The sequence below is a fragment of the Lolium rigidum genome, chromosome 6 (assembly GCF_022539505.1).
Source record: "Lolium rigidum isolate FL_2022 chromosome 6, APGP_CSIRO_Lrig_0.1, whole genome shotgun sequence".
In the NCBI taxonomy this organism is placed as follows: Eukaryota; Viridiplantae; Streptophyta; class Magnoliopsida; order Poales; family Poaceae; genus Lolium; species Lolium rigidum.
Window position 1 is genome coordinate 97,660,706 of NC_061513.1, and position 11,571 is coordinate 97,672,276.

The window sequence follows — 11,571 nt, forward strand, 5'->3', positions numbered from 1 at the left end:
ACCAGGAAAAATAGGGAAAAGGTAGAAGAAAGTAGGACGCCACGAGCTCCAAAACTGTGTCCACGGACGGCCGCGGCAACTGAAGGTCACGGCCATGGCGGCCGAAATCCAGCCAGTCGGAGCTCTTGGGTCATGACCGGCAGTGGCAGCTCGAGATTCCGGCCATGGGCTGGCCCCCGCTTGGTGCTCGCCTGGAAGAATGAAGATTGGGACAGAGATGAAGAGTCCCGTGATGCTAGATTGGCGCAGGGGTGAAGAGTCGATCCCGTGATGCCAGATTGGGGATGAGGTGAAGATTCCAGTCATAGCTCACGGGCAGAGGTGAAAAATCTGGACCGTGGGACCCATTAAGTGGTGGCTTTAACTTCCAGCGTTGGGTAGATATCACTCTAAGTCGGACTGGGCGTTTTTGCTCCCGAGCACATATGAGCTCTTTTTGTGGACCATTCATTTGGTCTTCGGACATGAGCGAGTGTAGTTATTTAATCGTGATACTGAGCCTAGAAAATATAATAAATGCATGTCACTGGGACAATGTTGACAACAGTGGGCGTTTTGATGGTAGATGCGGTGGACCTATGGTACAGATGTTAGATGAGCATGCATGCGCCCTGTCTATACTGCTGCTCACCGCTTACGACATGCTCAACCCGTCCCAGCTCGATGAAAATGTGCCCCGCCACCACGGGCACCGTTGGTCGCCTCGCCGAGGGGGCTCGTCCTTGCGCAGACCTGCTGCATCGCGCGAGGGACCGGGACACGTGTCTTCGGCGCCGTGCTTTCTGGTGCTGATCCTAAGGGCAACGCGGCCGACAGCCCAGCGCTCGCTCTACGGGCCAACGAGGCAACGAGGACATCTTCGGCAGCGGCGCACCAGCGGTCGTGGCCTCGTGGGTGTGGCGCCCGCGTCGTCCACAGCTTACCTGACATACAACACGATTGCACTCGCACACCTCACGACCAACCGGAGATTGACGTCCATGCCGCGCACGACGTGCAGTGGACACCGTTTCTGCAGGCCACCTGCGACCATGCCGACAGCAACCTCCGCGCTCACCTGAGGTTAGGATCACCGGCGCCGGCCACGGCAGCTACGTGCTCCTCCGCGCCTAAACCGCCTACGTGCCTTCGAAATGTCCCTCGACCTCGCATTCTGCTTCCACCCGCTGCTCTTCCCCTGCACGGCCTAGCTCGCAGTTGACCCAGTCACAACCACGGTCCATGAGCTACACCTATACGAGACGCTGGCCGTCAACTGCGTGATGTTCCTCCCACGAACTTTCATGGGATAGGTGACCTCGCCGCGTTCTTGAGGTGGGTCTATCAGACGAGCCCGGAGCCCCGCGGTAGCTACGGTCGCCGAGACAGAAGCTGGCGGAGGAAACGACGACGAAGACCAGCGTGACGGGTGGCCGCTGCTATGGACTTCTCGGTGATGCTCCATGCGCTAGAGACCATAGTGCGGCCGGGCAGTGCGGAGCGGCTGTCGATGGAGCAGTAGGTCCTGAGCATGGCGACTAAGGTTGGAAAGGCCCAACGGCGGTGGCAGGAGTCCCCGCTGCTTCAAGGCGTGCGTCGCCGCGCGGCGCTGGGCGATGACCGGCAAGCACGTTCCACAGTGCAGGTGTGGCTCCGCTCCAGCTATGGCTGCACTGCACTGCTGCACTACCCAGTCTACCCGTCGATCGGAGCAATACGGTCAGGCGCAGAGGAGTCCCGCGGTCAGTGTTTTCTGGTTGTGTACCGACAACAGCCGTCCGTTAAAGCAACGTTAAATATGTGCACAGATGTGGGCCCGTGTGCTGCAAACTGTACGATTTTAAAATTGACATACCATCTACAGCAGAGGAAACGAGTGGTCCAGAAAAGGAGCTCAGCTGTGCTCGGGATCAAAACAGCATTTTCGTCCCGTTTCAGACTACCGAACCTAGTTGGAAGTTGTGAGGCACCTACAAGCATATGCCACCGTAGCTCATGCCCTTAGGCATCTCCAACCGGCCGACCTAAACGGACGCGCTGGCTCGTCCGTTTTGGGCCGTTTGCGTGGCCGGCCGGACACGCGGACAGCACTTCGCATCCGCGTGTCCATTTGGATCGCACGCGGCGCCCAACGCGGCGACCCAAAGAGACGCCACGTGGTTCGTCTTCGTTGCGCGGCGCTGCGCCATGGCAGGCCTCGACGGGACAGCCATGGTGGGCGGTGGAACGCGCGGGAAAGATCCCGCGCGCACCAAGGTTCCCGCGCGCGCGAAAACGCCATTGGCGCGCGCTCGCGCCCTAGTTTCCCGCCAGGCCGCCGGCTATAAAAGACTGCGGCGGTCTCACACATACCGCATCACCTTCCTCTCCCACTCCACCTTCTCCGGCGGCCACTCCACCTTCTCCGTCGCCATGCCGCGCACCCTGCAGGCCACGTGGGTCAAGCTCTCCTCGCCGCCCGGGCCGGGTTCCCGCGGACGGAGGAGGAGGAGCGCGCGGACTCGCGGTGGGTCGCCGACGACGAGGCGCTCCGCGTCGCCGCCGAGGCGGCGGCAAGAAGGCGGCGACGCCGAGATGGTGGAGGCGGCCGCGGACGGGCGGCACGAGACCGCGGACGGCCGGGTACGAGGCCGCGGAGGAGCCCGTCGACGAGGAGGACCTCGCGGCCGGCAAATATCAACGCCGCCATCGAGGAGCGTCTCGCCGATCTCACGCGCGTGACGAAGGAGCACGAGGCCACCCGGCGGGCCGGCCGCCGCCGGTCAGGCGACCTCCTCGGCCGGAAGAACGGGCCGATCGCTATGCGAGCGGCCCGTCACCTCATCCAGATGCCCTCGCCCGAGCGGCGCGCCCGGGAGGATGCTGCGTCGGCGGAGCGCGGCCGGCAAGAGCGCATGCGCCGGCGGCAGGAGAACCACGAGGCCCAGGCCCCCGCTCGCGTCCGCCTGGAGGCGCGGACCACTGTGGAACGCGCCGCCCTGCAGGAGCTTGAGGTATGCGGGAAGCGGATGGTTCCGCCGCAGGAGGCGGAGCGCGAGCGCGCCCGAGGTGCGCGGGCGGAAAGGAGGAGGATGAAGGCCTCCGCCGAAACCGCCGCGGCGCCACCCAGCTGGTAAGCTGGAGTGGAATCCTCACGCGTACAGGCCGCCCGCATCGAGTGAAATCCACGGCCCCGACGGCGAGGAGACGCCGGCGAGGCCGCCGGCCCCGTACGTAGTAGGATAGAGTAGTAGCTAAAAAAAATTGTAATGAGTTTTTTTAATAAAAACAAATGTTTATGTCTATGACATGCGGGCCAGGGGCGGACAAGGGGCGGACGCGAGCGACCAGCCTTTCGCGTCCGCGGCCACGCAAACTCGGCCCAGATTTGGGCCGGGTTTGCGTCGTTCCGGACGCCGCGGCCATCCGTTTTAGGGATGGGTCCGCGCGCTGGGCCGGGTTTTTGTCCGGCTGGACCCATCCGAACGCGCGGGCGCGGGATGGGTCGCCCCGTTGGAGATGTCCTTATTGATTCTGCACAGTAGGCACGAAATCAGCATACGATGATATGGACCTCATCTTCGCAGTGTACCAGCTGACGAAGACGATGGCTCATGGCTGGGAGTTAGAACTGCTGAGATGGTCATCTCATGTCAGTCAGAACCGAGTCCTAAACAAGCCATGTACTGTACATTTGAAACTTTGGGGCGATATCAAGGGGAGTGTGCCGTTTGCTCATGAGGCAGCCTGGTCATTGGCAGCTGCGCTCTGAACGAGCACCCCTCCTGCCCCGTAGTGATCCGATAGCCAGACGGATATGATCTCCAGTTCCGATTCTCTCAGGCTTACTAGCCAATCTGGGTCCTCCTTGGTCGCGGGACGCAGGTCTATGTGATGTGCTCCTGCAGAGCAAACCAATAGCAGCACATCAGTGATGAAACTACCATGTTGGTGTGGCAGCCTGAAACTCACGCCACCAGATGGGCCATTATCCATTAGCCCCTTACCAACAGATACATTAGCCAGAGAATCCAAACAGATGGCAATTACTGGATCTAAGTCATGACAAAAAAAATTGCGGGGAAATTCATGACAAGTTATAGTTTTGTAATATTATTGCACCCAAATGAGATGAAATAATATGCAGCTCAATGGAAATCATTAAACGAGTAACACAATGGAATGCAGCTCACGTGTCTTCGCTAGATTGATTGATCAGTTTGAATGTACTTAGTTTTTGTTTTGAGTCTATTCTATGTCGTTATATAGAAACTAAAAAGCTACTGCATCAGCAATGGGCGAAGGTACAGTACCTAGTGGAGCCACAATGGCAACAACACTCGAAGATATGTTCTTCAGGACGCTGCAGCATTCAGAAAAATAACATTACTAAGACAATAGGAGGCACTCAACCTGATGAGAGTATTTATTATTGAAAAACAAGTGAAGTTTCTTCACCCTCCACCACTCCAAGGATCGAGAAGTCCATTGAAGAATATGATATTACTGCCAAATTTCTCCAGAACTGAACTTATATTCTAAAAAATGAAGAAGTTTAAGACAATCAGTCTCACTTGTATCAAAAGGCTGTAAATAATACTCTGCCCCAGTGACCAAATCAATCAATCAATCATTCATTGGATACCAGAAAGACTGTAACTAAATTTGGCATAATATGACAACATTGTCAAGCTCTTGAAATTACCCATAGCTCTAAAGAGTTCGAATGTTAGTAATATAACATACTAAGATCTGGGCACATTATAATGAATTCATGCTTTAAGGTACCACAGGCATATAACGGCCAACATAATCCATATCAGGGTTTCAATAGTGATGATTGTTGAAGTACCAGAATCAACCACAGTGAAAGGTTTTCCTCGAAAATGATTATAACTAGACTTCCTTAAACACTTACTTCAGAAAAGTATGTGCTTGATTGATAACAGATCATCTAGACTGACCAAGTAAGAAAAAAACTTACTGCTTACTACAGTGTGTCAAATTCTATGCAATAAATAGACTTACGTGGCCACCAAACTCTGTAGTGATCCATCGAGGCCTTGGTCTAACACCAAAGCTTTTGACACAATTATCAGCATACAAAGCATAGTCGAATTCATATCGTGGGAACATACTAAGATCTTCACTGGAAGTCATTGGCATTACCATCTCAGTACAAGCCTGTGTTAACCAAAGAACAAAGCATGTCATACACTGAAATTAAAGTACTATAACATGTGTGAGATATATCCAATGGATAGAAATGGGTAAAAGTTGTAGTTTCAGGACCTGCCAATCCCATCCACCCATTCCATGAGGATCATCATCCAGATCAAAGCAGTCAACGGTACCCGTGTAGTTGTAGTATACATTTACTCCTGCATAAATTCGTTCCAGTGTACTGGTCCCCTGTGGTTGCTTGTCAATATTTCTACATACCTGGATAAGAAACAGGATAATCCATAGTAAGTAGTGAAGGTGTTAAGAAAATACAACATAATAACTTTAGAAAGCAAGTGAAAAACACATGATTATCACTGAGGTCTCTACATATATTTTTTTTTGTTCCTTTGCAATGCAGATTAATGAGTTTTCGCTGAATAGAAATGTTGGAACAGATTCATGGCAAAAAAAGGGTTTAAGAACTAACTTCCTTAATTGGGTTGGCAGGCAAAGGCATGAGAAAATCTGATGACATAGGGTAATCCACCATGGCCAGATAACTGTAAGCTGAGCTCAACCAATCTGAAAGTGCTTCGGAGGATTTCAGGGTCCTGCCAGCCATTCATACATTTGTTATCACAATCAATCTTACTGAGAGAGATGAAACTTAATTATGGAGAAATAACCCACTGGCAAAGGTGAAATGTTTTGCTTAGTTTCAGAAGACCATCTTGGGCATTTCCTTGGTCATCTAGTTCTTTCCAGGAGTCCTTTATTGCTCTAAAACAGCCTAAGCTTTCCCTCTGAATACATATATAGAAGCACTAGTGTCAACGGTGTCCTTTACTCACAAAAATACAATGAAGCCAAGATTATGCACGCACACACCTTAAAATCATTTGAAACGAGATCGTAGAATATGGTACGAGGGACGATGTCCTCAAACTGCAGGATCGGAGCCGACGACGCAAGAGCCCCGACAGAAATATGCGGGTACTTGAGCCTCATCCAAGCAGCCAGCACTGCGTACCACAATCAACAAAATCAGTACAGAATTAAAAGGACACTGCTGAATTCGCCAATTAGTAAGACACAATGAAGGATTCACAGATAAGCTGGTAATAGCTCTTACTTCCACCATATGAGCCCCCGAACAGCACCACGGGGCTGGCTTGTGCAGACAGGTTCCTCTTGAGGTCGGTGAGCAGCACGGCATAGTCAGCGAGCGCTTGCTCAGCCGTCAGGTGCGCCAAGGACCTGGAGTCGTTGTAAGCCTTGTCTTTGCTGCCGAACGGCATGGACTCGCCGTAGTAGCGATGCTGCAGCGCGGAACAACAGTAAGTGAGGGGCAGCTACAGGGGAAGGTGGTGTATGTTTGTAAGATGATTTGCCTCGGCGAAGACGACGAGGGCGGCGAAGCGCGGGGCGGCCTCCCAGACGAGGCCGGAGTTGGCGGCGAACCAGGCGATGTCGCCCTCGTTGCCGCAGTAGAAGAAGATGGGCCCGCTGGGGCCCGCCCAGCCGCCGGCGCGGCCCACGAGGTACCGCTGCTGGAAGAACTCCTCGTCCCCAACCCCGGGGAAGCTGAAGTGGTCCAGCCGCTGCCGGAAGTAGCGGGTCTCGAACTCGTAGCCCCCGACCTCGTTTCCCGCTCCCGCCCGCGGCCGCGCGTGGGGGGCTGGGAAGCGGGGTGGCGCGAGTAGGGCCCACGTGACGGCCGGGAGGAGGCCGAGGGAGAGGAGGAGGAGAAGGCGGCGGCGAGGCGGATGCATCGCGGCGCTTGCCTCCGGCGAGTGGAGAGTGGAGACGATCTGGTGCAGAGGATCGAAGTGCGCGGAAAACTGGGGAGCTTTTGACGTGGCACCTGAAGTTGGCGTAAGTGCGTGGTGTCGTCTACTCCGCCCCAGCGGATGCGATGGTGCACGGTGACATCGGAGATCGGACTCTCGGAGCAAAATCTACCAGCACGCCGAGCTGACGGACGGACACACACGGGGACGACGACGATCCAGCATCAGGCATCTCCAGCTGACGAGGAAATTGCACATAACACCATATGTTAGGGCATGTTTTGCACAGAACCACAACCATGTCTTGTTTTTGCACAGAACACTATATTTTGTTCTAATTGTTGCACGGAACCCTAAATAGGGATATTAGCTCTTTTGACACATAATTAGGCCCATGGGTTGGTTATGTGCTGCCCGCGGATGACAACGTGTATGCGCGCATCCTCTCGGAAAATCCTCGAGCCCGCCCATTAGTGGCCGAGGGAGGTGATGAGACGCGGGCCCACGTGCACGTACAAACATCGGCTGGTCTTAATAAATGAATCAAATCACTTGTCGTCCCCACGCACACACACTAGCTGATCTTAATAACCAGGCGTGGGTGCCGGTGTCGGCCATCCTGTTGCGCAGCTCCGAGTGCCGCCGGAGATCCTCCGCGGCCAAGCCCACCTCCCGCTGGATCTACAGCGGGATCCGGTGTACACCTTCGACTCCCCGACGTGGAGCCGGTGGTTTGAGGCCCAGCACGACACTCGGCGGTAGATGATCGAGGCGCACCTCGAGGGCCTCGACGATGATGATGTCGGCAACAAGGCCTATGAGGCGTACCAACCGCTGCCACCTCTGCCCGTGAAGGAGGAGGAGTACGTGCCAACGAAAGACGAGTGTTCACGGTACACCTTTCCTACGCTGCACCACGGACTCCACGAGGAGCGCGCCCGATGGATTGGCCTCGAGGCGTCGCAGCAGGCGTTGCCACCACCATCGTCGCTCGCGCCGGGAGAACCTACCTTCCCCTTGACCATTTTTCCCCTGGACCAGGGGCGGGCCCTAGTATTGAGAATGACAAAGTGGATTCATTCCAGAGGAGGGAGGCGACGGCGATGGTCGGAGACCGAGATGGTGGCGGCAGGGTCGAACAGTAGGAAGAGTTATGCGGCAGGTCCTAGTCGGGGTCCATGCCGGAGTCCACGTATGTATTGTCAGTGGACTTATGGGACTAATTATGTATCAAATGAGGTAACAACCCTACTTAGTGTTTTGTGCAACAGTGACAACAAAATATGGTGTTCTGTGCAAAAACAAGTCATGGTCGTGGTTCCTTGCAAAACATGCCCCAACATATGGTGTTATGTGCAATTTCCTCCCAGCTGACCGATCCAAATCAGCAACCCATCCGATTCTGTCTGTTTGTTGAATCGGCCTGCGGACTAGGTGCGTCCCGTTTTGTGACCTATTCGGACAGAGCGTCCAACGGTGTGACTCATTCGGTCCACCGGCCAGTTAGCTCGCGTACATGAAACAAATAGAAACGCACGAATTAAAAAATGCGTGCGAAAATTTCAGTGATTCGAACATAATTTACATAGTTTAAAATGAAAATCTAAACTAATTCAATGGTCGTCGTCTTCTTAGTCGTCGGAGACGAGGTCTACGAATGGCGGCGGCGTCTAGAGTTGTGCACCCAAGCAGGCACCTCCGCGGGCTACGCGTACTGCGGAGGTGGCGGTGCGTACTGCCGAGGAGGCGTGTAGTGCGGTGGCATCGATGGCGGAGGTGGTGGAACCTCCTGGCTGTCCCACGCTGCCTTTGGTGGCGCGTGCGGCGACAACGGTTGTGGCGGTGGCAGCGATGCTACGTGCGCCGCCACCATGGCCGAGAGCTGGACGATGGCTTCCAGCTCTGGCCATGACCATTTGGCCTCCTCGTCGGCCAAGGACGCGCCCATTGCGTCAGCCATGGTCGTGTCCTCGTCATAGTTGTCGGGGACGGCGTCCTCCAGCTTCATAGCAGCCGAAGGCACGTCGTCCATCTCCTTGTCGTCGTCGTAGAAAACCTCGTTCTTGCTCTCCGGCGTGTCGTCGCCGGGCATGAAGTCGCGGCGGTCGCGGATGACACGGCGCGCCTCGTACTCCCAGGCAAGGAATTCTCGCCAGAAGTTCTCCCGCCGCGGCACCTCCTGCTGCTGCATCGTTGGCGGGAGGCGCTCGACCTGGTGGCGCATCTCCTGCCGCAGGGCTCGCTGGTCTGTCGGAGGTGGCAGAACAGGGAGCCCCCCCTGTTCAGATGGCAAAAGATGTCGCCGATCAGCCTTCTGCCATCGGATCGCTTCTAGGTGGGCCCGCGACACTCGTGACTGGACGCTGTCCACGCAGTGTCCAGCCCAACACATCGGTTTCCAAATTTGAAGCAGAATGAATCGGTCCGTTTTGCATCATCCCGCTGAAGCGTGAGTGGTCGCTGGAGATGCACTCATCTCCACCGGATGGGGCGGAGCTGCAGCAATACAGGCATGTGGATGGTGGCTTCGGTCGATGAAGTAAGATAAAATATGAAACGGAGGCAAGTGGATGGGGGCACTAGACGATCAAGGAAAATAAATACGGACCTTTAACATCCGAGCTTTCATAGCTCAGTTGGTTAGAGCACCCGTTTAGTAAGCGGGAGGTCTTGAGTTCAACTCTCAATGAAAGCAATTATTTTTGTATTTTACATGCAAATTAATTCATCAAATATTCTTAATGCGGCTTGCAAAACGCATATGGTCCCATGGTCTAGTGGTTAGGACATTGGACTCTGAATCCAGTAACCCGAGTTCAAGTCTCGGTGGGACCTCTTTTTCATTCTTTTTCTTCATTTTGCATTTGATCCGTTCTACTAGTACATGAACAAAACGACCTGTCTAAATTCGAGTCTACTCGATATCTATATTGCCTGGCGGCTTCTTTTTTTATCTTCCCATTTCTGATGGATCTTATGGAGTTTGGAGTCATAAGAATTTCATCGGTGTAGTTTGCATGCAGCTTCAAAACGAAATTTTCATCTCAAGGAAAAAAACTTTGCGTCTATTCCACAAATTATAGCTGCAGTACTATATTTCAATTTTTTTATTGGTCGTTTTTTCAGTCCTTGTAGAATTAAACATGGTGTTCCTTTAGATTCATATGTTCTCATTTTCATGTATATTCCTCATTGTGCGATCAAAGAAGCCCAGACTTCTCTTTTCAAGTAACTGATAGGTTATATGCCTTCTCCCCAAAGATTGGGGGAGAATACAAGACAAAAGTTTGTTTAGCAGAAGTGAGAAATAGATTCCGCATGCAACTAGATGGCTTCAAATTTAGAGCAAGACATATCATAAGCTGTGATGATTGTTATATTATGCAGCGGGGCGGTTGTGTCGTCATGATTACGCCAAACACGAAACAACTATCTTTCCTCGACCACCCGGATGTCCAAAACCCGACAAACCCAAAGAAAAGTGAAAATGATTTTCAGTATACTGAAATGTTCTAAAACTGAAGAAATCCCTTTTAGGTACTATTAGTCGAAACCGAGGATGGCTGCTCTAGAACTAAGGAACTCACTGGGATGGATGCAATTGAAACACAACCAACTACAATATGTTTCAAATAGTGTAGCAAGTGTGTCTTCTCTAGTTGCAACCCGATAGGGAATGACTTGAACTAAAATACCCACAACAACAACTTATTCAAATAGTGCAACAAATATAGGTTGCACCAAATGCAACCCAGTGGGATGGATACAACTAAAACACGATCGAAACTTCTCTTTCAAGGAGTGCAACAATTGTTTCATCTTCAATTTCAACCCAGTATGGGGTGGCTGAAACTAAAACATCACCAACAACAAACTCTTCTTGGGAGCCGGCCATGCATGCTCCTGGAACGATCGAGCAAAGGACGTGGGGCGAGCCGGCCAGCGAACCGCAGTTGGCCTTGTCGAGCGCCACCCGGCCCAGGGAGTGGGAAGCCGGACGGGCCGAGGGGAGCGGAAGCCGGCCCATGCGGGGCGAAAGCCGGAGCTCCTGGGCGCAGCTGGAGCGGGTCGCGGGAGCTGGGGCGGGCCGGGGAAGTCAGAAACCGGCCCAGGCGCTGTGATTTATTCTTTTCCTTACTGTTTCTTCCATATCTTTTGCATCATAGCGCCTTTTCTTGATCCGCGAACTCCTACACGTTTGTTGACTCGAGTACTTTGCCATACCGGGGGCCATCCCTCCAACACAAAGACTGTTTTCTAGGACGGCGGCATGCAACGGTCCTAGCAACCTTCCTGCCATGTCTAGCACCACAAGATTCTCGTCATTGTTGCAGTAGAACCATCACTGAATCATGATAATGGTTAGAACAAGAGAAAGAAAGGCACAACCATGCATCCAACACGTGTCTCTGGGCTTGTCCATGGCCATTCGATTAACCTCTCCAAAGTAGATCATGACATTGCTGTCATCCGAAAATCACGCAGTTGTCACCTTGTGTTCATCGAATAACTTCTTGGAAATAGGGCCATGTAACCATGGCCATGCTCGAGTGTCTTCACCTATGGGAGGTAGCTGACATGTCCAGTCAGAGGGTTGAGAACATGTATGAAGAGGTTGGCCTCGTCACGCAGAACGAGCATGCTCTCAAGGGCTGCC

At 53.2% G+C, this 11,571-nt stretch overlaps 1 protein-coding gene, 2 non-coding genes and 1 pseudogene across 3 annotated transcripts; 3 read left to right on the forward strand and 1 right to left on the reverse strand.

Moving 5' to 3' along the window:
• The first annotated feature begins 641 nt into the window (after window positions 1-641).
• Window positions 642-1,984, forward strand: LOC124663006 (annotated as a pseudogene).
• Window positions 1,985-3,502: 1,518 nt separating this feature from the next.
• LOC124661399 (lysosomal Pro-X carboxypeptidase-like) lies at window positions 3,503-7,107 on the reverse strand. The gene is made up of 10 exons (XM_047199256.1): window positions 6,516-7,107; window positions 6,257-6,443; window positions 6,013-6,146; window positions 5,815-5,927; window positions 5,612-5,735; window positions 5,251-5,400; window positions 4,987-5,142; window positions 4,417-4,496; window positions 4,272-4,321; window positions 3,503-3,860 (listed from the first exon to the last, which is right to left on the reverse strand). The coding sequence occupies exons 1-10, from the start codon at window positions 6,894-6,896 to the stop codon at window positions 3,694-3,696; spliced, it is 1,542 nt and encodes a 513-aa protein (XP_047055212.1). The 5' UTR covers window positions 6,897-7,107; the 3' UTR covers window positions 3,503-3,693.
• Window positions 7,108-9,535: 2,428 nt separating this feature from the next.
• TRNAT-AGU lies at window positions 9,536-9,609 on the forward strand. Its single transcript has one exon. It is a non-coding gene; the product is annotated as a tRNA-Thr (tRNA).
• Window positions 9,610-9,677: 68 nt separating this feature from the next.
• Window positions 9,678-9,749, forward strand: TRNAQ-CUG. The gene has a single exon. It is a non-coding gene; the product is annotated as a tRNA-Gln (tRNA).
• Window positions 9,750-11,571: the final 1,822 nt, after the last annotated feature.